General features: G+C 36.7%; 1 protein-coding gene across 3 annotated transcripts in view; it reads left to right on the top strand.

Annotated features, from left to right (window-relative positions):
- PRKCE (protein kinase C epsilon) overlaps positions 1 to 26,559 on the top strand; it is a 300,248-nt gene that overhangs the window by 160,219 nt on the left and 113,470 nt on the right. For all 3 annotated transcript variants that reach the window (XM_040551098.1, XM_040551101.1, XM_040551100.1), the window contains exons 3-4: positions 24,298 to 24,457; positions 25,629 to 25,663. In XM_040551098.1, coding sequence (XP_040407032.1) covers positions 24,298 to 24,457; positions 25,629 to 25,663 — 195 coding nt within the window. The remainder of the gene's footprint in view (positions 1 to 24,297; positions 24,458 to 25,628; positions 25,664 to 26,559) is intronic.

The following is a 26,559-nucleotide window of genomic DNA, read 5'->3' as shown; positions in this document are numbered from 1 at the left end:
CAGTGGGAACTCACTACTTAGCATGTTCCACCATGGCTGTGCCGAGCAGAGCTGACAACCTGTTTAATATAAATGTCTTTGTTTTCCTTTTACTTTATTTTATTCATGTTTAATTTATGTTTTAGCTTTTGCATATTTCTTTTATCATATTTTATTTCTTTGAAGGAAAATCCCAAGGAGAAAAAGGTAACATTGTTTAATGGCTCATACTGGGACCTAGCTCAAGTGCTATTTGCTAATAGGAATGTTTGTCACTCAGACACTGGAGACGCAAATTCCTCTCAGAAAGTATTTACTACTGATTCCAGTGTCTTTTTTTTTCCTCAGTATTGTATCATAGTTGTGATTTGAGGAAGGAAAAAGGAAAATTATATTGCCAAATAGTTTTCAGCAATTTTCTTGTTTTATGCTTTTTTTTTTTTCACTGCAAATGCTTATTTTTATTATTTTTACTTATTTATATGCTATTTTTACTTAAATCAGTAACCTAGTGTGGATTTTCCAGGAGTTGAAAATACATTATTTTTTTGTAAAAGCATTTGATGGTATGTGCATGTTTGTTTTTTTTTTCTTCTGTTTTTAATACACTCGTACTTTAATGTCCTACATTATTATGAGCTGTGCCATGGCAGACACATTGAAATATACAGGAAAGAAAGCCTGAAAGCAATTTGAGATGGCAGCAGTGCTGCTGGTTGTTGCGATTCCCCAAAGGCTTTCCGACCCATTGCCGTGCCCACCTTAGCACGCAGCCCAGCGCAGGAGGACGGGGCTTGTGAGGCTGAGCGTCCACACTGTGCCTGCTCCGAGGCTTTACTCTGGGCCAGCTCTCATCCGGTGCTGAGCCTGAGATTCCAGCAGCAGTGGGAGCCCATTAAAAGTTGCCAGAGTTCATCTCCCGGCTTGGTTTATTGAAAAGGGGTCCGGTGCGTGCTCTGTGAGAGCACCCTGTAGTGTGGAACAAGGCCTGCTACATGGGGATGGGCCTGAGGCCTGTTTCAGAGAGGCACACCTAACTGGAGGGAGACAAAATGCTGGTGTAAATGCCCCCATGTTCACTGCAAACGTGCACTCGTATGCTATCCTTTTTTCCTTTTTTCACTGAAGCTTATCACCTTGCTCCAGATTTGTCTGGTATCTATGAACATGACAAGAAATCATCAACAGCAGTCATTATGGGATCTACATCTGCTGTCATTCGTTCTTTTATTTCGCTGCAATCCGGCTGAGGGCATTTTCAGTTTTGCTAGTAAATGCTGAGAAGAGAAATCAACTGTTGAGAGGTAAAAGCAGCGTGTGTAATTATTTGAAGTTTTAATAGTGGCAACTATATTCAACAGGCTGTGTAAAAAGTTTGCGAGATCTCTTTATGTGTCTTCTTGCTTTTGGCTGCTAAACAGAGTAATTTGTTTTAATTCATAAAATAATAAAAATAATAACATGGTACATTTTACAGCAGGTATTCTCTAGAGCTTTGCTTCAGTACGCTTTCTGCCTGACTTCACTTGGGCTCAGTGAGCCGGCAAAGCTTTCAGGCTCGTTCAGAAATCAACCTTCTGGGTTAGCAGCTTAATTGTCCCGGAGCTTGCGTGCGAGCGATGGCGAGGAGCCGGTTCCTTTCATGGTGCAGGTGTGGGGTGTCAGTTGGGTGGTGGGCATCATGCCACCCCACACTTGAGCAGCCATGCAGGGTCTGCTCTGGCAGATTGGGGCTGTGTCACAGCCAGGTTCAGCCGCTGCTCTGCTGGCTGGCTGTCAGAAGCCCCCAGCTCCCCCTGGCTTCCACCAGGCCGGTGACATTCAGTCCTCCGAGGGTCTTGCTCTGGTGCAAAACAGAGGAGGGAAAAGGAAACTAGGCGGCTATCGGAAGCCTCCATTAATACATTGAACTAGTGACCTGTTTTGAGAGTCATGAAAGGCCTCCCTGGAACTTATCGATGGGGATAGAAAATTTTCAGTAAGCACTGCTACTTACTCTGTCTGTTCAAATGGAACCCTTTCAGATTTTTAAACTGAATGTGGGATTATAAAGATATTTTCTAAACTTTGTTAGCAACTACATGTAAAGTAATCCGATCTTATTGCAAACTCAAGTTACCAACTGCAAAAACTTTCAATCTATAAAGTCACATTTCAATTTGAAGTAGCTAGAATGCTATGAGAAAATATATGCCTTTATCAGCCCTATGGTTTGAGTTGCAATGAACCAGTGCATTTTTCATCAGCATTATTAACCACAAACCATATACTGTGCAGTACAAACCCATCATGTTGCATGTTTTCCTGAGAGCCGTACAGTTTCTGAGCAAGACATTGATTCTTCTGCCACCAAGTGGTTATCTTGTTCAGAATCTGCGACCATTTTAAGACACATGTACTGCTGTGTTTTTTTTTAAAAAAAAAAAAAAAAAAAAAAAAAAAAAAACAGCTATAGATTATCACAATTGTTTTATTTTACATGGTCAGACTTTGTTAACTTATGTTGTTGTGTTTATAAAGATTAAACCTCAAGAGACATGTTTAGAAGAAAAAAATTAAATCAGTAAAATTATGTCTCTTCAACTGCTCGGATTTACTGTAAATTGCATATTCTTGGCTTAGTCTTTTTTTTTCCTGTTGGAATGAAGTAATAAATCTCTTTGGTGCTTTAGAACAGGATTAGTCTCTACATTTTGAAATAAAATATTAAATTAGAGTTTCCAAAACCACCATTGAGCAATAGTGATTAAACCTTTTTTTCTGTATTCTTGCCCATTCACTATAATATATTGGGAGGTTAGGCTTTGCTTAAAAAATAAATAAAGGTCCGCTCCCTTTGTAACAATTTCCATTTCAGTGGGAGAGGGGCTTGCAGAAACATGTTTGCAGATGGATTCCTTAAGTCTTTTACTTCCAATTCCTTTTTTTTTTTTTTTTAAATCTATTCACAGAATTCCAAATTGGACCTTAGCTATCAATACCAAGAAAAGTAACAAAGGACAGACTTCACAGGCTTTGTAAAAGGGTATCTGGCATGTCAGACCTATTGCTTTTCTTTCCTTCTTTCTGTGCTATTTTCATACAGTTCCTTCAGATTTCTTGTCAAAATAACCAGCTGCCATAAACCCCATGATTATACGTAAGCTGTGCTGCTACTGAAATACTCATTAATATGGCAAGGTACATGTCATTTCACACCATGCATTGTCTGAAATTATAATTTTGTTCTGAATAAGCTTTTTGCTTTTACTCCTCTGTAATAAAAGATATTTTTAGTGGAAGGGATGAAACTAAGTTGGAATGTTGAAGTATGGTGTGTATGTGTGCAGGCAGATTTGAAAGGTGTAATTAAATTGCTTAGCTCTTTTTTATTAACTCTACTGAGCGTTAACTCTGAATCTCAGTCATCTGCCTTATACTGTTAATTTAGTTAGAATATCTTCAGTAGTAAAACCTCATTCTTTTAATTGATTTTGCAGATTTTGAAATCTTCAGTAAGTCAATCTCTACAGACAAGCAGGTTTAGTGTTTGATTCTCAGTGCTCATTCCTTTGCGCTTGGAAGTGCCAGGTCCTATATTCATGTGTTAATCAACAGAGGCTCTGTCTTGTGGTGTTTTTTGGGTCATTTTGTGATGGACCCACACACCTCCCAGGAGGTTTTCTTGGATGCATTTAAGTATATATATATATATATTTTTTTGTGTGTGTGTGCTGATGGACTTTGTAAGGCTGCATTGAAAAGGCTTTGAAATTATACTGTAAAATAGAATGAAAGATGTTTCACTAAAGAAATAATGGTTTTTGCAAAGTGCTAGCACTTTTAGTGTGCACTGGAAGCAAATTCCATACTGCTGAGTATTGCTTGGGCAGATAAGGAAAGGCACCACAGCCAAAACGATTCAGCAAAGTTTGTAAATGCCAAAGAACCTTGATTTAAAGGGCCAAAAATACAATCCTTTTACATTTTCTTTAAACTAGGTCATAGAGCTGTTCAGGAGCAAGTCTTAAAACAAATTTTAAATGAGTTCTGCTAAACAAAAAAAGAGACTGCAGTCACCTGAAACAAAAAAATAAGCTCATTAACGGTTGTGGGTGTGAGCTTTTTCGGTAGGGTGATAATAATTTTTCTTTCTGGAGTTCCTATTTTGGAAGCAAACTCCATATTCAGTTCACTCTGCAAAGGAAACCAATTAAAGCAAATGACAGCACAACCCTGCAACTGATAACAGCTTATATTGTCATATGTAAATGTGACCATGTTTATCAAACTAAGCTTCTGTTAATTTAAAATTTATTATTTTTTTAAAGATAATTATTCCCTTTCTAATTTTTGCCAGGTGGTCTTTCCATGTAAGTTATAACGTTCTTTGAAGGCAGTTGGGCATCTTTTTTATTACTAGGTGGAAAAGCCATGTATAACTGAGTTTACATGAGTGACTGAGGATAAAATTTTTGTTTTACTTAAAACAAGTAGGATAATTTAAAAAATAACACATTGTACAACTTATGGATGTGATAAAATATGCTATGGTTGCTGCTTACTCTCATAATGCAGAGCCATGAAGTTTCTAATTATATATTGTACCGTAGCTAATAGTCTCATGGGATGTTTTGTAACTCATAGGATATATGTGGGGTATACACTTATAACTGAAAGGTTTGTAGAGCTTGGAGCCTGGAAGACAGATGGAGGATGTGTTGTTTGAATAACTTTGTTCAAAGGTTGGTTTGTCTTGATTTTGAATCCTCTTATTTTCAAATGCCCAGGATTTGTATACCTCCTGTAGTCGTCCTACTTGAATAATTGACTTGCTTTTTCAACTTCTATTAAGTATTAGTGTACTGTTTCAGTTTTTGGAGAGACTAAGTTTCCCAGGAATTCCCCTTTCTTAGAAGTTCTTTAGTGAAAATTTCAAAACATTACTTCCAATTCTTAGTAATTTAGCAAGAATAGGAAGCAGAATATGAGTTAGTGGAAAGTCACTGAGCTGAAGTAGTCTTGAGAAACCACAAGCACTAAGAGAAAAAGATTTTCTGCAATAGGAAAGACAAAAAAATACTTCTGTGTGTTGCTGCCTTTTGGTGACAGCTCTACACAAGAGGCCCAAATGTTATGCCAGTGACAGACTATAGAATGGGTGATAATGAAAGGGGTACCACACTTGCAGAATAGAATTTACATTAGTAAAGTTTGCAAGAGAGAACTTTTATGTCGTTAAATTTGCTTTCTGTGATCCTTCAGATTCCATAGATAAGATGCGATTATAAATTTCACAGAGAGGAGGTCACAGGAGAATTGTGTATATCTATTCATACATCACATTTGACTGTACATACTGTATGTTTCCATAAAAACATGCCACATAACAGGTACATTAAAAATATTTATCCTCTTTCTTTTCTAAAATTGTTCTTCAGGGCATAATATGTCCACATCCCTGTGCTGAAGACTCCGTATAGGAACATAAGTACAGTCTGGTCTTGAGAAGTCTCCATATTCTGTGCTGGTTTGAAGCTTGGTTTCTTCAGAACTTTAGTCCAGCTTAAGCTGCAGGGTTCTCCAGAGTTCATTTTACAACTACACATGCAGAAATGCCACGACTTACCAGAAGTCTAATGTTACTGTAGCAAATGGGTTTTAAATAGTGCAGGCACCAGGCTTAAAAGTACTCGTGTGCACTGATCTTCCCTGAAGACTAGTGAATGAATCATGGTCTGTTAGAAAGATGTGATAACCAAAAATAAAACAGAAAATCCTGAACTCCTGTCTCTTGTGAAAAATATTTCCTTTCATGATAAATCATACATACTAAATTTAAAAAGTTGATTAATCTATCTGCCTGCCTACCCACTTCATTGTAAATTATATATAAAAAAATCTTGCCAGCTTTTATACACACAAATAACACAAGCTATTTTCTTAGACCTAGATAAGAAAACAAATGGGTTGAGGACAGTCATGACCAAGGCAGTGTTAGTGAAATTGTCATGTGTATAAATAAATTTTATTTACTTTAATGACCTCTTTGTACATTTTATTTAGACTTCAGAATAATGCACTCATGCTGACATGGAAAGAAAGCAGGTATCTAGGTCGTAGTGGTCATCCTCAAGTTAAGCGATGTCAAAGATTTGGGGTATCCATCCTAGCTTTAAGCAGTAGTAAGTTTTCTTTGGTCTCCTGCGTTAACTTGTTCTATTGTGTTAAGCACTTTAATTATTATGTAATATTGCCTGCTGCTTTTATTGGTCTCGCTCTAGCTTCTGCTTTTTTATTTGTATTTTCTAAAGAACCTTTCCATGATGGAATAAGAAGATACCACCTGGAAAATGAAAAACTGTATCTTGTACATTTGTACGACAAATCCTATGGCAGTAAAGGAAGGAGGAAATATTGTAGTCTGATCATTAGATCAAGTGGTTTAAACTCAGATTTTGAGGGTGTGGTGCTGGCTTTGTCATTGATAGTCTTTGTAGCTAAAATTAAGTAAACCAACAGAGGCTAAACGGAGTAATTGTTGGAGCAGGATTGTGAACTATGGCGATATTTGGAGTTTGAATGGACAAGACCCAGAGCAAGCTGCTGTGTCCAGACCTGCTTAGGACAGGGACTAGAGACTTCCAGAGGCGCCTTCCAGCCTGAATCACTGCACAGTTAATGAAAACCACGAGTGAGGATTTAGTCATGTTCCTGGTTGATGGCGATCTTCAAATAAAATAGAATTTTATAGAAAAAAAAAAATGTTGTTATAACTTCTAAATGTTTAGGAGAGTTTTATTACAAATTTTGTTTCATTTTGCTTCCAAGCTGAAAGGAAAGCTTTATATGGTGAGTGTTCAGTTCATCTTGATACAGGATAAAGTTAGTTAGCCAGAGAGATGGTGATTTACAAACTTGTTAAGATACCTAATTGTGTAGTATATCTACTGCATGCATGGTTGTATTATGAACAAAACAAAGTGACATATGGATCCCATTGTCTTTTTATTTAGCTAACAACATTGTGGTATTAGTTTCCCTTTGAAAAATACAGCTAAGGCATATAGTATAGATAAAAGCTCTTGGTAGTTATGGTTAGCTCTGTTTTAGGTACCACTTCTGGACACAGTTGTTTCTAAGATTTCTTTTTATCTGCCAGCAGTTTTTGATTGCTAGCTTCTGCCCAGGTGGAGGAATCTTTAAAAAACAGCTCTAACTTATCGTACAGAGTTAAAATAGTATTCAGAGATGTAATGTTCAAGCTAATGAGCATGGGGTCCTTTGTATTTTTCATACTCTGGGGAAAAAAGCACAGGAGAATAATAATAATAGTAATAATAAAATTTTTTAAAAAGTTATTTAGCGATCAAGCAGGAGGAAGCAAGGAAGCAGTTACCTGATGTTAGCTGTAAGCACCTTATCAGTCTGAGGATGCTTAGGAAAGTATCTTGTTTGTCATTTCACCTGTCACAGATTCATTTCATTACTGAACAATATTCCAAAAGTTTTAGCTGTCATAGTCGCTGTGACTAGTGCGTAGATGATGTACAAAAAATCCTTGTAAGATGTCATATAGTAGATAAAAACAGCCATGTCAGCTCCAGCTATTGTTCCTCTGAGATCCAGGGGGTGGAGGGAGCGGGAGAATCGGTGTTTGACAGCATTAGAAGAAAAAATTGATCACAAGAGAAATGACATTCTTCAAGAGTTCAGCTTAAAGGAAAGTAATAGCAATGTTTTTAAAAAGTGAGCAAATTTTAGCCTAGTTTAATATAACCTGTTATTTCGTATTGCATATGAGGAAAATTTCTATTTTAATTTCTTAAAAAAGACTCACTGAGAGATTTTTCCTTTTTTTTTTCTTTTTTCTTTTTTTTTTTTTTAATGAGGAAACTACAAAGCACCTTAAAAACCTAGTCCAGAATCTTTATTTTCTGTATGTGCAGAAATTCTTTTTTTTTTGTGTGAAGTTACGGCAATATAATTCAAAACTCCTGGCAATTCATCAGAGCTGATCCCTTATCGGGACCATTTCATTTAGTACATGCCCGATTTCTGAGTGGAGAATTTTAGATGTGATAACTCAGCACTTTGAGGAGTAGGCTGAAGTAGTTCATACCGTGGGACAGTGCTACCATGTCATGTGTAAAAGGGTAGCTTTTCAGCAGTATTTGCATAGATGTTAGTAGGTATGCATGTTGCACGTACATCCAGACAGGTGACGCGCTGGAGTGGCAGCATGAAGTTGCACATCTGTGGGGATGGAAGGAGGGGAAAGCTGTGGTTCAGAACAGAGCTACAGTCCACTGCTCTGAAGCCAAGTGCTCCTTGCATCTCCTGATTGCCCCAGTAGTTGAAACACTTGTAAATGCCCTCGTTAGTTGTAGTGGTTCCAAGTTCCAGAAGGCGTGATTCAGAAAGTGCCTCTGGTGCAGTGGTAGAGCTACACCTCATTGATTTCTGCTGGTGGACAGCAGTGACTTGCTTATAGAATATCCCAGGTTGGAAGGGACCCATAAGGATCATCAAGTCCAAGACTTATCTCTCTGTACTCCACAGGACAAATGTCAAACTAGGATCTTGCTACTTCTAATTTGTGATGCAGCTTTCTACACCTTTCTATATCAACTATAATCCATCTTGGTCAAACCCGCACTTCTAGTGTATTGATCATAATATTTAAAATGACCTCCCTTAAACTAAGATTTATTTTTGTCCTTAGTTTCCAGGAATACTCCCTATCCTGTTTTCCTTGTGTCTTGCAAAGATGATTACAATGCAGAGGGAGGATCATATCCAAATGATTTTCTTTCTTTCTTTCTAAGGGACAAGTGCACTTTGTGTCGCCTGCTGGAATAGATACTGCAATAATTAATTTAAATAAGTTTAGATGCTGCTAATAATAGCGCTAATGCTTGCTCAGAGGAATGCTTTCTTCCCCCTAATGATCTGTGTGGGCTGGCTGAAAATCACTTAGCTGCCTCTAATTTTCTTGGCCCATTTCTATGACTTTTTTCCCATCATGAAGTAGGCTGTGTGCACAAAGATCATGTCCTTGTGTGTAGGAGAATGGGCAAACTGTTTCTTTGATGTAGGCATGGTGGCCTAAGTTCCTGAGTATGGGCAGATGTTCTGAATACCTGAATACCCAGGTTGGGATACAGGATTTAAGACTTTTTTTAAAGTAGTTGCGTTCAGCCAGCTTCACTGCATTGTATAAACCCCATACTTTCTAATATAGATTTGTTGTGGTGACCCAAAAATGAAGGCGCACAAAATTCCTATTCACAGATTACTAGTTTGGATTCACTGCTTGATACTGGATGTTCAGGAGTGTTCCAAGTGCACTGAAAAGAAAGGTTTGTGTTACTGTGAGATGTGTAGCAACTCCAGGACAAATAGTGAAGAGTCACTTTTACTTCAAGAGAGTTTTGGAGTACCAGAATTCAGAAATGCTCTGTTTCTGTTCCTTTGCCTTTCTTTTACACCTCTTAAAAAGAATCTCTAGATTTTTTTTTTCTTTGTTATTAAAATCTTTTGGCTATTTTTTTTTTTTTTTTTTTAGGTTATGGAATAAAGAAAAAGGCAGACTATGAAAAAGGCTTTACTTAGTCAAAATTACCTTGAAAACTGTTTTTTATGTTTTTATTTCTATAAATGCATTACATGTTTTTATTTGACTACTGGCATGTTCATGGAAAAGGTAATTAAAGAAAATTTTAGAGTGTGGAAGTACATATTTGATACATATATTTCCATGTGTAAGTACATATTTGATTTTGATATGTATTTATTATAGGAAAAGGTTTAATGGAAGACATTAGCTCTTACCTGTGTAATTTCTGATGGTAAAATATTCTGGTTGATAATCTTTTTAGGGAGATTTTTGTCTCCTTATTAAGGAGGAACTTAATTTCTTTATATGTTGAAATGACTATAAAAAAATAATTCATGGGTGCTGTGATGTGTCATAGATAGTCAAGTCAGAGGCTCCAGCTATAGAGCTGTCAAAATCATTAAAAAAAAAGGGGGGGTGGGAGGAGGGGAATCTTCTCTCTAAAAGTCTTTTTTCTAAAGACAACTGCTCTTAAGAGGATTTTTTCGAGGAACTTCTGACACCTTCTTAGGTAATTCACACTTAGAGAAAGTACGTGGGAAATCAAAATCTCTTAGAAACCAACTTGGAAATACTGCCATATGTCTTAGTTTTCTTGAGATTCTTCAAGTTTAAAAAAAGGAAGAGAGAAAAAAAAAAAGCAATCCAGCCTCCAGCTTTCAACTGCCACATCCTTCAAGCAGACAGTTTTGGGATCTGTTAAATCAAATCTCCATACACCACACTTCCTAACTTGTGAATTGATAGGCGATACAGCTTCCTGGGATGGTATTCAAGTTTACCATGGGAACAGCTAAATCAGTGACAGCAGCAATAAGGAGGCACAGAATATATATATATATATATATATATATATATATTTAACTTACAGCCAGCTAACTTTCACATCGTTATTCAGCAACCTGATAAGGCTAAGTTAAAATGAATTATGGAGTGTCTGCATATGAGCAGGGGTACTTGGGAAACCAAAGAGGACAGAAAGGGTTTGAGATTGTAGGCTGTGACTTGAATTTCTTAAGGAAAGCTCTTTTAAAGTGTCTGCTGTCTCTTGACGTGTTGATAAACAAAACAATAAATTGAACAACATTTTAGAGGTTAGTATTTTATAATTGCTAACACAGTCTGTATCCTTACAGTTCAGACTTGCACCATGCACAAGTTTTCAGATGAGATTGTGCTGTTGGTAGCATCAGAACTTCTTTGTCTTCTTAGGATAGCTGAAGGCAGTGCTGTTGATGTAGGAGGCAAGTTCAATGCTGAATGGAAAACAGAGCACTGGAAGAATAAGAGAAACATTCAATCAGCAATAATTTCAAGAATTGCTTTGTCTCCATTTTCATTGTCTGATTTAGTTTCTGGACTAAATAGGGATAAAGTTGCTAGGATCTTGAAGTAGCATTTGATTTGATTTTTTTGCTGAAAAAAAAAAAGCAAAAGATTTCAGTATTTTTTCCTGTGTTCCATTTTCTCTTTCAGTTACAGCATACAGATGCACTGCCCAGAGTTTAACAAATATTTTTCTTGGAAGATGTACAGTTTCAAGTAATGTTCAAAGTAGATTTTCTCCCACACACATTGATTAATTCTTGTATAGAGTCTTCACATATGTTTCAAAAGCCAGCCTTCAGTGAGCGTTGTAGGGATTGTTAATACTGAACTGCCTTTGGTCCTAGAAAGTAATATGATTTGCTGAAGTAGAAAAATGGGTTTAGAGTAATGTAATGCAATACAAAATGTAACTGTCTTAACTTGTTAAGCTGTTTTTCTGTATCTATTCTTGTCTGCTTACACATAGTTTGAATTAGTGTTAATTAACACACACCTGCAGAAAACAATAGCAGGTGTAAACCACTGTATAATTTTTTTGAGTTGTTACAATAAACTTGATTAGCTCACTATCTTTGGGAAAACCTTAGTGAATCTAACATATTTGCTTTAGGCATGAGAATATTCATTCTCTTAGAGCTGTGAAAGACAGGTACCAAGAACCCCATGGAAAAAAATAGATCTTCAATGCTTTTCTGTAGCTAATTCTTTATACATTTATATCTGCTGGTTCTAAATAGATATTCTATGCTTTTCTGTAGCTCATTCTTTATACATTTATATCTGCTGGTTCTTATGTATGACTTTTCCATAATAGCTTGAGTTAACTTTCCTTTATAGCAGATGAATAGACAGAAAATTAGTTTGCTGATTGACAAGGATCCTCAACTCAGACTGGTCTTGGAGTTTGAGCCACTGATTGATGTAGGCCGTGTTTCTCGCAGTTTCTCCCACAATGAGCAAAAAAAGTATTCTCTGATGTGTTCTCTTTCATCAGAGCTGGGGTTGCTTTCATTCCTTCCTCCCTTTTCTTTCATGTCCTGTTTTTCTGAGTTCCTTTCTCCAAAGTGAAAGGAATAAAACTCTCTCTGATTCCATTTTGGATGTCTTTTTTTTTTTTTTCCTCATTTCCCACAGTAAGGTACCTCATCAGCCAACATCCCACCCTTCCCACTTGCCAGCTGCTTCCATCAGTAAGTTATTAAGAATTCTTGAATATTACATCAATTTTACAGAACTGTTGAAAACAAAATTTATCTCAATCAACACATCTGTTGCCTCTTCAAAGGCATTTTCCAATTTTTTTCCTCTGTGAGTATAATTTTTATTAGTGATATAATCTGCCATAGGTCAGGAAAAAATGGCTCAGGTCCTGTTAGATTACTTCAAGCAGCTTATATTTAAAATGTTTTCTGAAATTCTGACTCAGCTGGAAATTAAGTATTCAGTTAAGCATCTTCTTCATAAGCAGGGAGCACTTTTCATTTTATATGAAAGCTTGGATCACATGCTCACTAAATTGCTAAAAAATATAAAAGACACTGTTATGTCTTTGTTTCCAAAGGCTGGAGAAAAGGGACTAAATAAATATGTGAACGCTAGAGGTAGAAACTTCGGAATATCAAATAGATAGCAGAAGTTAGGAACAAATAAGTTTTTATAACCCATTTCAAACAGTTTTCTCTTCTACCACTGTGTCTGTCATGAGGTAAGACACAGTTTGACCAGACCCATAGTGATTTGAAATAGTGTATCCAGTGCACAGATAAAATTAAAATTTTTCCATGATAAAGCATGGGGGATGTCCCACACCAGGGCTCTTTTTTTTGCTTTTCAGTCGTTAGATGTATTCATGTCACATATTTAAAGCTTTTCCGTGTAACACGAGGGCTGGATATATGCTGCTCTGTTTAAAAAGAGCCAAGGTTCTCATGTAATTTTGTATTTCAGCTAGCACACTTTGTAAAACATCAAATGCTGCAAAACTTTGCTGCGAGTCATAAGAAGCAGGAGAGAGATCTCTTTACTGTTCTGTTGCTTGAGGACCTGAAAGAGGAAAAATCAACAGCTTGTTTATAAGCAGTGGTCTAATATTAGAAATTAGCGCTGCTTAGCTGTTGGCAAACGCATGGTAGGCCCCAAATTCCTTCCGCAAACGTAGGATAAGTTAAAATTGTTGTCTTACCTTATTACTCTGTTGTTTTTTTTGTTTTTGTGTGTGTGCGTATGTGTGTGTGTTTTATCATTATGTATTGTTTGGACATTAAAATAACCTATATTTTGAAATCCAAAACCAAGTAAGAAGCCTTAGATCTTCTCTTATTTGATCTTGTTACTGAGAGATAATTGTTCTGGCAATGGTAGGTGGTAAAGGTGGTCATGTAGTCTGTCCCTCCCCTAGCTGCCATAAAAACCTATATAACACATTGAAGCCCTACTGACAAGATGCAAACTCACCATTTGCAGTTACCTCATGATGTTTTGCCCATAAGCCTGGGAGAGAAAAAGAACATACTGCTTAGCACAGTTTTCCATTTTTACAGTGCTTAGACTTACCATCTAGCAGGGTAGGTAAGTAACGCTTTGGAGATCGGAAGAATTCCATTGAAATCCATGGCACCCTGAATATGCTCTTTTTTATAGCCATATTCAGAAATGCTTGGCTAAATTGGGGTTTTAAAGCAGTACGCTGGTAACAAATCATTTGAGTACTTCAGGATTTACATAATATATCTATTATTGTTCTCTGAATGGAAATTAATAATAATATATTTAATGTTGAAAGACATAGATGGGAGAGTTGCTTTAATAGCACTGTTCATGAGTCAGACACTTTCTTAATTAAGCTTCTTTTTTTTTGGGGGGGGGGGATGTTATCAGAATGAGACAAATTCCTCCCACATTTGCAAGAAAGATGATGAAAAGAGAGAATTAATTAGTTCACTGAATTGAATTACCTGTTTAGGAAATTAGGAAATGGACTAGATGAGGTTGCTGGTAGCGGGTGACAGGGATGTCAGAATCTGGCCCTTACTGAAAGATGCAAACCAGAAAGGGCAACAACATGGTGGACTGCCTGTTGGAAGTACGTCGTGAGTTATGTGTTGGGCCTAAAAGGAAAAGTGACAGGTATTTACTGGTGGCTGCTGTCTTGAACAATCCTTTCTAAGGTGGTAACACTAATATCTTTCACCGGTTTTATTCAGTTCAACAATAGAGTTGTGAGGAATAGAAAGTCCGAAGGTTGATTGCTTATAGACTCCTTCACCACTCCCTGCAAGAAAGGAAAAAATTATCCATGCAGTTCAAGTGAGGACACGCTATTTTGCTTGTCAGGTGCAGGTGTTACTGCAGAGCAAAGGTATTTGTTAGGACGGTGTCTTTTTAGCATGCGGAACCAAATCTATAAAAGATAAAACCGGGGAAATGAAAGAAGAAACATGCTTAACACTTCTTACAGTTATTAGAAAGCTTGATCTTTGTGCCAGGCTGACTGGCTGTCAGCCACGGGTTGCTGTGATGGGACTTTCATCAGAGCACATTTCAGTGACACCCTCATCCCTGGCCATTCCGCCAGACTCTCCAGAGTTTTACCAGATTGGCTTCATGGCTAGCTGAAGAGCTGGCATAGAGAAGTTCAGACATCAGTGGTAACCAGCTAATTCTAACATGTATCAAGGTATTATGGTGCATTTTGTAACACTAAAAATGACCAAGATCATGGCATAAGGACAAGAAATAATTTAACACTGGCTAGATACTGTTTCTATGGACAACGAAGTTTCAACTTATTTCAAAGAACAGTTAAGTTATCCTAAAATAAAAATAATTTGTTGCCTTGTTTTACTGTTAAAAGATTTCTTTCCCCAAACCTAACAATTTGAATTTTTAATACTATTGTAAATTATTTGTCTAAGCAAAAAAGCTGCTGTAGAGTTACAGTGAGATAAAACAGATATGTGGCATCCTGAACCCATTTGACAAACAGTGGCAATGAAATGATTGTTTCTCTGTTTTTTGTAATAGTGCATCCTACTGCTTGGGGTCAAATTTTATTCTGTTTATCAGAACATTATTGTCTCATTAGTGGATTTGCCTACATGAAGGTACAGGTAGTTTGTGTCTTACTACTTTAAGTAGGAGGGAAGTAGCTCCACAGTTTTTACAGCCTCTCTTTTACTTTGCTGAAAAATATTTAAAGGGGAACATTGAGATTATGTGAAAGTACAAGAAAGAAATCTTTAAATAACATATTAGCATATCACTGTTATTCCGCGTGCCCTGGAAACTCCCTCTGGCCTTCCTGAGCACTTTTGAGCCAAAGTATTCAGGATTCACTGCTTTTTAAATCAAAGCAAAATTAGTCAGACTACTGGGAAGAATTCTTTGTGTTTGGGATAAAGGAGCTTCTAGGCAATCTTCTCTTGCTTTCTTAGTTGTTACATAGGCACCATGTGAGGCTCTTTTGAATCATGAGCAGTTCTGCAGTGGACTCTCTCTGTCCCATGGATACAAGCAAGAAGTTAATATCTTATTGAAAAAAAAAAAAAGTATAAAAAATATAAAAATAATTATTTCTCCAAAGTAAACTTTCTCAAGTTTACATGGCTACAATGGTGACTCCTCAGAGTGGCATCTTTCCAAATTGTAGGGAAGATTTCATTTCCATTGTGAAGCACCCTGAAGCATTAATGTGTACAACATTTATCACAGGTTTGAGCTTTGGTTGGTAGGGGATGTGTAACCATTATAAAGCTGGTTTGAATGCCACCTCCTCCAGCATGGGTAGGCTGTACTCCATAGGTGTTTTTCCTTAAGGTGTTCACATGGAATTATAATGTTTAATGTGGAGATTATAGCACCAGTGAGTTTTTTATTTATTTATTTATTTTTAATGTGCATTTAAAAATTCAGCTGAAAACAAGTTGTTGCTATTGGGAGGGGAACTTGGAAACAGTATCAACAAGATGACTGTGAGATTTAGTAGCTTGAAGAATGGAAGTGGTTTTCATTCCTCTTCTCACCTTCAAATATCGTGGCTTTTCTGCAGCTATCGTGTAACTGGGGTATCCACAGGGACCTGCTCATCTCAAAGCAGCTTCTGTCTTGCTGTGTGTTGAGAAGGGTGCATACTTTCTCCAGTGCTCTTTCCTGTGACATCTTGCGCTGTCTGTGGCCATGCCCAGCCCTGGTCTTTTGAGTGCAGTGTACCGCAGGCTAATGGTCGCCTTGCTAGAGATGCTTTTGTAGTTTGTGCTGGAAGAAACTTCCTTTTTCAGGTTGCCATTCACTCATCCAGCATAACTGACTGCAAAAGGATTTAGGTTGGATATTAGCAATAGAGACTGCCTGACAGAGTAGTGAAACAAGATACATGATTGTGAGGGAATTTCCCTCACTGGAGATTTTCAAGAATTGACAGAAAAATGCTTGCTGAGGATGCCTGAGGTGTGTGAGCCTGTTTCCCACTGCAGGAGGCTGGGCTAGGGCATCTATTAGGTGCCTGCCACTTACGTTTTTGTTATTCTAGGGTGAATGAACAAGTCTGGGGTTGAAAAAATATTTGAGAAACAACAATTTTCTGAAAGTCCTAAAACCCCAGTCATACAAGGTTCTGTTTCATCACTCACTGTGCAGCTTTTGCAACTATTCAAAAAAGATTGCTATACTTTTCTGATCTATCACAAGCACTTGCTTAAAATACTGTCATTCAGGATCCGTCTGGTTTAATAGTTACCTCTGGGAAAAGGGCTTTGTCCCAAAATTCTCACAATGCTTGTTTTCCTTCTTAACATCACAACAGCGTTTCCCTTCCAGCAGCTGGCAAAGGCCAGGAGCTCAGGTGTTGGCCCTGCAGAGTTCGGCTGACCGTGCAGATACTTCCATAGGCTGGGGCTCTGTTAAAATACATGTTCATATGTACACCACTTTGAAAGGTTGTTTTCCACAGCAGCCTTGACCGTAATGTTTTGTCACATTTTCCTTCTTTCCTTGAAGACAGCTAAAGATAATATACCTTCAGGTAATACCTGAAGACAGGTAATATAAGCGTGTCACCAGAGCATTAACCATCACAAGTGGTTGGGCATGCTCTGATGAGCACTGTGCATGCATGTTGCAGGTCATGTTTGCAGACTTGCATCAATAAAGATAGGGAAATCTAGTCCCAAGGATGGCTTTTGGCTTGGTCATAATTATAATAATCCAATAATAATAACGTAATGCATTATATATGTAGCTTGTTCATTCAACTATCTACTTCTTTTAGCATTAATAAGTAGTTGATTTGATAAGAGATATTGCACCTTGTTTGCCTGTCAGGACTTACCAATATCAGTACTAACACCGGACTGCTGATACTACTCACTGTATCAAGATGAACTGAATTTCACTGTCACAGACCAAATTCCTGTTCTGCCATGTAAGTTTATCAGTTCAAGATATGGCACAAAAACTGTTCTGTACTGTTGTTTTACATTACTACTTACTTCAGGAGCAGACCCATTACATTCAGTGGAGTGAGGTTTCTCTCCTAAATAACAGCTTCAGTATTTACCATATGTAGAATACATTTCCACCTCTTTGATTTCAATTGCAGATTTACTGACATAAGGGCATTGTGTTTAGAGTGAGGCTGTTTGTTGCTTCTGAAAGATAACAGTGGAAGACTGAAATAACCCTAGCTAGCATTGACTTTTTTTTTTGTCCTATTGTCTGTGGTATTGTCTCCTTTAAAACTTAAAACACTCCAATTCCTGTTCTGCAGAAAATATCTTGGAAGTTAAAATTTTATTTTAAAAACCTTGAGATGTGAAATGGACTTTTCCGAAAACCTGTCATACATCAATAACTTCCCTGTGGTATTTCTTAAAATCATTTATGTTAAATACCACCCGTGAAGAAACTGGGAGGAAGCAGGAAGAATCTGTCATCGATTTGCTTTCTGTATGGATTATACAACTATATATGTATAGGAATTTATACTTTTGCCTCCAGCATGAAGTCAAGAACCAATTATCTCTGTATCTCTCAAAAAACTTCCACTTGCCTGAATTAGGAGGGGACTAAAAAACAGATATAGCATCCAATATTTATACCTACCTCCTACCAGTTGTCACATCAGCAGTTCCTACAAAACAGAAGTCTGTTCATTAAATACTAGATTTATTAAAACACAGTGGGATCCTCTGCAGAGGACAATGTCATTAATACCTTAAGCTTGTAAGAGTCGCTGATTTGTTGGGCATTGTGGAGATGGAGTACAGAAAGGTGTGAGGGCTCATCTCACACATTTTTTCTAAAGTCTAAGTGTCATTTGGAGGAGAAATGTGCTTGAGCAAGTATAGGAATTAATTCCCTCTCGCCCCCAGCCTCTCCTGCAGCAGAGCAAATGGGCCACAGCTGTGGTGGCAGCGTCCCTTCACGTACCAGGCTCCACACGACTGGTTTTGAATGCAAGCTCTGCATTGTTGCCAGCCAACAAGGTTGGGAAATTTCTGAAAAGTAAATAAAACTTCTCCGTAAGCTGGAATTGCTATCATGCTTTCAGTATCCTTGAGACTTCTGAGTACTTCACAACTTTGCTCTCCTTTACTAACTGAATCAAATGTGAAAGTATTTCCATTTGAAAAGATGCAGGGAATACTGCTGTCCCTTCAGCTTTGAGTAAGCTAATGAATATGTTTGGGATAATTATAAAGTATGTAGAGAAAGTATGAGCCATGAGTTAATAATCGTTCAGTATGAGGCAACTGAGGATACCTCTAAAGCTGTTTTAAAAAGGAAAGTAAAAGAGGCCTTGAAACAGAACATGCCCATCACACCTCAATCACTTTTTATTTGTTTGAGTGTCAAGGGAAAATTTTGAATACGTACAGGCAGAGTTCTTTAGATTCTCTTTTGGATAGAATTTGAGTGTTCAAAGGTAATGTTTTCAAAGGTGTTCATGTTTTTGAATGCAAATAAATCTGAATCTGAGCCTATGCTAGAAAATTACCCACTGTATCTGGGCTTGGTGTACTTTCAAATGCAATGTATTCATCAATGCATTCAGTAACTGACTGATGTTAATAGACATGACTCGTCAATACACTGATCTCTTCTAAAACTCACACATTCTGTGAGTATTTTTCCATTTCATTTGTAACAGCCATCATCTTTGTTTTCTTTAACAACAAAGTAGTTACCTACAGATCTGATTCTTCTCCTATTAAACAAGACATTTCCTGTCAGCTTTCCACAAGAAAGCAGATTCAAGACATAGTAAGCAAAACCTTTGTGTTTATTCTTTGTTAATAGGCTAGAAATTGTATACTTTTAGAAAAAAAAAGACTTAGAAAAATTGCGTGCTCTTCTATACTTGTGTTAAACTACCCAGTCCATGTTCATCAGTAACACATTTATGAAATTATATTGTAGCATTTACCTTACTATTTTTCATCTCAAAGTTATGAGATTAGCTTATTGCATGTATTACTACTAAGCAAGGCTTTTAGAAGAAAGGAGAGAGAAATGTAAATATATGGGGTTAGCTTTTTTTTTTTTTCTTTTCTTTAAAGATTAAAGCCATAAATGCAAAATCCTCTACCAATTTGCCTGAAGAAATCTTGATGACAGTATATGCGTTTCCTCTGTATAGGCCAAAGTAGAGTTAGGTAATGATCCTTTGAGACCTAAGTTTGATGTGAAAAGAGCTGGTTACACTCAGTCCTGAAACCTGAGGGGTCCTGGATATTGTTCCTGCCCCTCCTCGCTTTCCAACGTAACTTCAAGCAAATGACCTCTTATGCCTTAATGTCCTTCCTCATCTGTAAAAATGTCAATAGCAATATAGTCTTACTTGAACAGGATGTTTATAAAGCTCTGTTTAGACATTATATAGTGTTAGACCAAAACCACTTTATCACTGCATACATGCTGATTGAAGAGAAAAGGATTTAAATATTATGATACAAAAGCTCTTAATTTTAATCGTCAGCAATAAAACATCAGTAGGATCATTGTTCCTTCTCAGTCTTTGTTTGGTTATGCTCTGTTGTAACTATTAAGGGTTGGCAGTTGTTAAGGGTTAAATGGGCTGTTTTTTGTGGCCTGCTGGTTGTAGGTATAGGTGGCAGTGCGGTAATGGGAGGATGCCCAAGAGATGCCCAGGGTGAAAAGTACTTCGGAAATGGCAGTGCTCTGTTGAATGAGGTTATGTTAGCTACTCCAGTTCCTATTAGAATTACCATTATCCATGGCCTATAGTTTGGCTTTGTTTTTCATCCCCAAACACTGTCGCTGTTCAGTGTAACCCCACTCCAGATGAAGGGAGGTGCCCAATGCATTCCCTGTTAGAAGTCAGCATTTGGAGCAACAGCAAAAGCTGGGAAATTTCTCTATGCATGTCATCTGTCTCTCATTTTCTGCAATATTTTTCCATGGTTTTGTTTGTTTTCAGAATTCTGTAAGTACTTGAAACTTACATGACAAAGAACTGAAATGGCCCACTTTGCTACACAGGGTAATCGTATCTGTTGCACTTGGTGCTCCACACTAGATCTTTTTCCTTTGTGCTCAAACAATGTTAGTATGAAAAGAGACCTAACATGTCACAACCTTCATTATTCAGTGTTCAGGGTATTTAGCCTCCGTCTTGCCCCCTTTGAGGGTTATGGAGTACACTGTGCTACTTTCTTGTCATTTAAGCTAAGACTTATAAAATGTACTTAACAGATATGATGTGATTAAGGGTGTCAAATGAAGTTCCAGACAGTTCATTTAAACATCCATTTTGCAAGTATTTATGAATTCTGTGGAATTTTGCATTCCAAATACTTCTGTTGACTTTTATAATGCTTCGCCAAGTGCTTGGACTTAAGCCTGCAAGTCTTTTTAGGACTGTGAGCCTTGTAGGCAATATACTTGTATATACGTGAGTATATAAAAGCAATTATGTGCTATGGTTTTCCAAATAACTGAGAGTTAGTCTTGGCTGCAGTGAAAAGAAGTAATGGCATTATTGGGTAGAGTTTTAAGGCAAAATTAGTTCTAAATCTGGCAGTTCTCAAGTACCATCATATAAAGCCTAAATTCAATATGCTGTATTGACAGTATTCTCCATGAACAATTTGAATGATCATGAGCCTTTCTTACTCCTTCTTTTGAAAATGAAATTTAAACAGGATAAACTGAGTAATACAAAGAGTTGAAGGGCTCCAAATCAAAACAGGGAACAGAATGTATTTTACATAAAGAAACAGCTTTTCTGGGGAAATGATAACCCTCTGTGACTATTTAGTAGAAATGCTGTGAGAAGAAGTTTTTGTTTATCTTGGAACTTGCTTATAGACTGACTTTGACAAATTCACTTAATTTTAATTTGATCTCCTCTGCTAAGAATATAAATGTCACAGTTGGGCACCATGCTACATCTTAATAGTATTTTTATATACCAGTGTAAGACTTTTTCCTTTAAAAATAGTTTTAAAAGGTCAGTTCTGTTTGTGATGACAGTATTTTCCAAAATAAGTCTTGAAAACACTAATTGGCTCTATCGCCAAAATGTTTCTGTCTTTTTTTTTCCAAACTACTCACTGTTTTCTGACATCTACTAATCTTTACTTTCCTGCTCATGAAAAAATAATAAAACTTTGGAGCTCATCTTCTGAGTGGATGGCTTAAGACAACTAAATGAATATCTCCAGTGTGACTGTTCAGCATGGGATAAATGGATTTTAATTTAAACATAGGAGTGTTGTTAGTGCTGGTGGGGAGGAGTAGCGCACAGCCCTGGGTGTAAGGCAGTGGGCACTTCGTCCCATCTTAAGCCACCTGGAAAGTAGCTGCCTTGTTTTGGGGCTCTGCTCCAGAACATCGCTGTCAACCGTGCAAGACATAGCTTGAGGACGGTAGGAAAGCATTGCTTATGTGATCTCCTTGAGTAACAGTGACTGAGCTAGCCGAACTTTATGTAAACCCAGCACAGAGCTACTGAACTGAGCGTAATGCTCGTGGATGGATTCATTGCTCTTGTGCCGAAGCCTGTTTGGTGAAGGGCTGATGTCTGGCTGCGGGCAGTAACACAGAACATGATACCACTGCAAAGCCCCCCAGATGACTGGTGAACCATGTTTCCATGTCAGTTCATTTCTGACAAGGACACTGTTCCATTATTTTAACTATAAACATTTTAAGTGAAAAATGGAGTTTCATTTAAATATTAAGTATAGAACTGAAAATAGTAAAACTGTTTTTCAGAATTTGTTGTTAAAAAATACCTAGTATTGTGGTATTCTGTTTATCTAGTCAAAAGGGTTTTCATCTGTTCTGTAAAATTACATGTGCTTTATCAGTGACGTGTTACACTTAAAAAAAAAGACAAAAAGGAGGAAAGTGGTGTTGTAGTCTGATTATCATATCAACTGTGAATTGCCTACATTCAGAACACCTTGTTCTTTTCATATAAGCAGATAACTTTTTTGTGAAACCTTTCCCAGAGAGGAATACCCAGAGGTATTTTAACTTTATCACATCCAGGCTACATACTTCAGCAAATTCTAAAATCTGTGTGATAACTGAAAGAACTGTTCTTTATTACATATACAATTATTTCTTATAATAATAATTTTAAAATAAAAATTTTAAAAATATTTCCAGCAACTTTGTAAAGTCAATAATTCATTGAGAAGCTGGAAATAGGAGTCTTTGGTAGGATCTCCAGCTACTTGCTATGCTTTCTCTGTGAAAGACAGTCCCAAGGGGCTGTGGTATTTATTAGAAGTTGCAATTTTATTTAACACATAAAAATAAGCATAATTTCTAATTATTTGTTACTTCACATCTCTTTCTTGAAGGGAAGTTAGAGCCATTACTTTTGATTACTCTCTGACATAAATAAAAAGGGTAACTTTGTATGTAAGCCAACCTTTATTTACTGAGAACTTACTCGGAATATGAGATCAAAGCTGTTCTGGCCATCCCACAGATGGGTCTTGGTAGGCTGAAATCTCACTCTGAGTAGGGAATGTTTGTACAATGCTAATGTGTAAGGATCATGGTCTTTTTAGGGTGTAAATGAATTTGTCAGTGTCATGGGTTTTTGCCATTGCTATGCAATGAAAGAAGTTGATCTTGATTCTGGTTCTCTGCTCTGTGTTTTCACAGGGTAGCTGTCCATCAGCTTAATTTAAGATCATTTTCTAAGGTTTCCTAAATAAATAACTTTCCATTTCACAAAAATATGGGTTATTTTGAAGGATTAATCCCTTAAAAATAGGGATTATTTAAATATGTATAAAAGAATGAGGTTATTATAGACTTGAGTTCTTGGATGATTTATTTCCTTCGCATTATTGATAAATACTGTATTATTGCTGGAGGTGAACTCACTTGCGTAAAGGAAGGCTTACAACAAACTAAAGTTGTCATTTTTATGCCATCATAATGTTCAGGGTAGCTGAAATTCAGACAATAACAAGTATTAATACGTTTCAAAAAGTTATATGCACTGAAGTGCATAGATTCAGTGGATGGCTGGATTTGGGCCTCTTCAAGTCTGATATTCTATTCTCAAGAGATATGAGTAGCTCAAGGAAAGCTTGTAAAACCTTTCTTTTATTAATGACTATGCACTACTCATCATTTCTAATTTATCCTGAGCATTTGCTTAATGCATAATAATACTATGGAGGTGTTAGAAACACTTTTCAAAATAATGCCTTAGGAAAAAAGACCCAAAGTATTCGGAAGGAATTCTCCAAAAGTTTTCCTTCTGAGATATATTAACTTCAGTTTTCACTTCCTCTACCATTAAATCTCATTTACAATTCAACAGGAATTGGTTAAGAGGAACTACTTCCTTCCCTTGAACATTTTGTGAAAAGTATACGAGTATCAAAGTGGATCATTAGAGCCTGAAGCTTAGATCTTAACCACAGATTCTACAAAGTACTGTTCTGGATGGATTTTTTGTTCTGCTTGATAATGTGTGTTTATATTCAGCTTCCCTTCACTTGTGTCCGCATTTTCTGAGGGGGAGAGAAGTTGCAGCATTTGGGTGGATTTTTGACTTATTGTCCATGAAGGTCAAATGAGGTGGGAGTCTGAGCAGTTCGGTGAATCTAACTGTGTAATTACTGTTGAAGAGCTTGTTGGGGTGCTTAATAGTGATCAAGTACAGCACACTCATTCCCAGTTTAGCGTGGATTTACAGATAAAAGTTTGGAACCAGTAGAAGTTCCTATACTTGACAACAAAAACCCTGGCCCTTTTTAAAAAAAAAAAAATACCCACAGCTTAGGAAAGTTATCTTGCACTGCTAGCTAGAGAGGATTTTTTTTTCTTTTTGCATTTGAGTTTTTTCTATATTTCTATCTGATACAACTAGTGCTTATTGGTTTTTTATTCTGTTTCAGCACCCAAAGACAATGAAGAACGTGTATTTCGGGAACGAATGCGCCCTAGAAAGCGGCAGGGTGCTGTGCGACGCAGAGTACATCAGGTTAATGGACACAAGTTTATGGCCACCTATCTTAGACAACCAACATATTGTTCACATTGCAGAGATTTTATATGGTATGAAGCAACTTTTACTTTGTTTTCTTTGCAGCTTTGAGCTGAAGGATTAACATGCCATCCTGTTTTGCTGAAGCACAAGTGACATATAGTAGCTTTTTTTATCTTCATTTTAATATTAAGTTAACAATAGTAAAAGACTGTCAAATGTCCATCATGAATGTTAGAATTTCTTGTTTGGTTGTTGTTGTTTTTTTCCTCCTCTTAGCTGCAAAGTTCAGCCTTTTCCTGTCTAGTACACACCATGAATTCTAGGTAGACAGACACTCTAGCATTCTCTGCCTAAGTGTAGGTTTAGACCTAATGTTGGACCTCTACAATGTGCCAAGATGACTGAACTCTTCATTAGATACTTGTATATCTCCATCTTTCCCCCAGGGAATGCCAAGTTCCTGTACATCTTACTGAAGATAATGGAAGATGAGAATATTAGACTTTTAATGTTCGAGGTTTTGGGGTTCATAGTTTACAGGTTCTTTGTTATTACAGTGTATGTCAAGAACTCCTTCTTAGAAATTATTTACATTAATGTTGAGTACTCACAATTTTCAGGTAGGGAAAAAAGATGGAGACATTCAGTTTTCAGTTATTTTTCAGCAACTCTACAGATGTTTTCCAAAGTTACCTAGACATACTGATTTACGCATTAATACATATAAAATCTGACATGTTCCATAAATAGTATTTCGTAAGAGTATGTAATGAGTCAGTTTTCCTTAACGTGAAATAGTGCAATGGCATTGTATGTGAACTCAACTACATTCCTCTAGGAAAGGTCTGCCAGTTAGCCCGTAGGTTAGCAAAGATGGTTTCGAGCAATAATACTGACAAACACAATCTTTTGTCTATTTAGAGACCTTCTTAATGACTATTTTACAGGCTCATGGCTTGGCATCTCTCTCTGTGTCCTTTGGCTTTGCCTATTTTATTAAAGTAAATGTGTTTTTTCTTCTGAACCCCTTCATGGCCTATCTTCCTATATGTTATTTCTTAGCAAATGAAATGGAGTACCTACTTTGAACTGATCTCAGTCCAGGAATGCAGTTATGAGATTACTGTTTATAAGAAGCTATTATTTTAAACTTGTACATGTTCAATAAAAAGAGGGAAAATATTTTTCATTTTTAGAAATATATATTCAATATTTTCTAAAACATTGTTTTATTTTCAGGGGTGTAATAGGAAAACAGGGATACCAGTGTCAAGGTAAGAGAAAGTCTCTGGGGGAGAGGTTTGAATATATGTGTTGTAACATATCAATAATAAGATGTTTTCATCAGGCGATTTATATGTACAACAATTAGAATTTAGCACAAGCCAATCAGAATATGTTGGTCTCATCAAAGATTCAGTCTTTCCAGACTTATGTCACAGTAAGATTTTCAAGACTTTTCAAGACTTTTTTCCAAGATTTTTCAAGTCTTAGGCAGCATGTGTGAAGTAGTGGCGCAGTTAACTTCTTTAAGCAGCAGATCCTAGCTCTCTCTCTCTGCACATCCAAATAGGGTGGCATACCTGGTGATGTTGGCTGCTTTTTTTTTCACCTGATGCGTTTTAAAATTGTGAAGTCTTTATTCTGCTTAAGATTCATTGTTTAAAAATGCCAGGTAATTGCAAAGACTGTAATTAAATGGATGAGATAATTATAGAGGTCATCATTAGAGAAGGTTATACCAAAGACTGCAGAAGTTCTTCATTTTAAACTCCATTTTTTCATCTCAGTTTCTCGTACTCTTAATTTTTTTATGCGGTCAGGGACGATATTTTTCTATCTAATTCTCATCTGTCAAGTAGAAATTATGAAGTTAATGATGATTTTTTGGTTACAAAAGGCTTGATGAAATTTCATTGTAAATAAATAAATAAATGCAAATAACCATTTTATATGATATAATAAGAAATGCTTCATTAGCATACAGCAGACATTCCTTGAATTCCTTTTTTTTTTCTCTCAACAATGACTAATGCTAGAGGAAAATAGAACTCAGTTACATCTCAGAGTAGGTTATTTTCTTGAAATAATGACCTTGAATTCTGCAGTATTACCGTCCTTGTAATTTTTAATCTTATCTGTCATATCTATAAATGTTATTTGTTGCTTA

Source organism: Cygnus olor, chromosome 3 (assembly GCF_009769625.2).
Source record: "Cygnus olor isolate bCygOlo1 chromosome 3, bCygOlo1.pri.v2, whole genome shotgun sequence".
NCBI lineage: Eukaryota > Metazoa > Chordata > Aves > Anseriformes > Anatidae > Cygnus > Cygnus olor.
The sequence above is the reverse complement of the archived record's forward strand: the minus strand, read 5'-3'. Positions and strand labels throughout refer to the sequence as shown.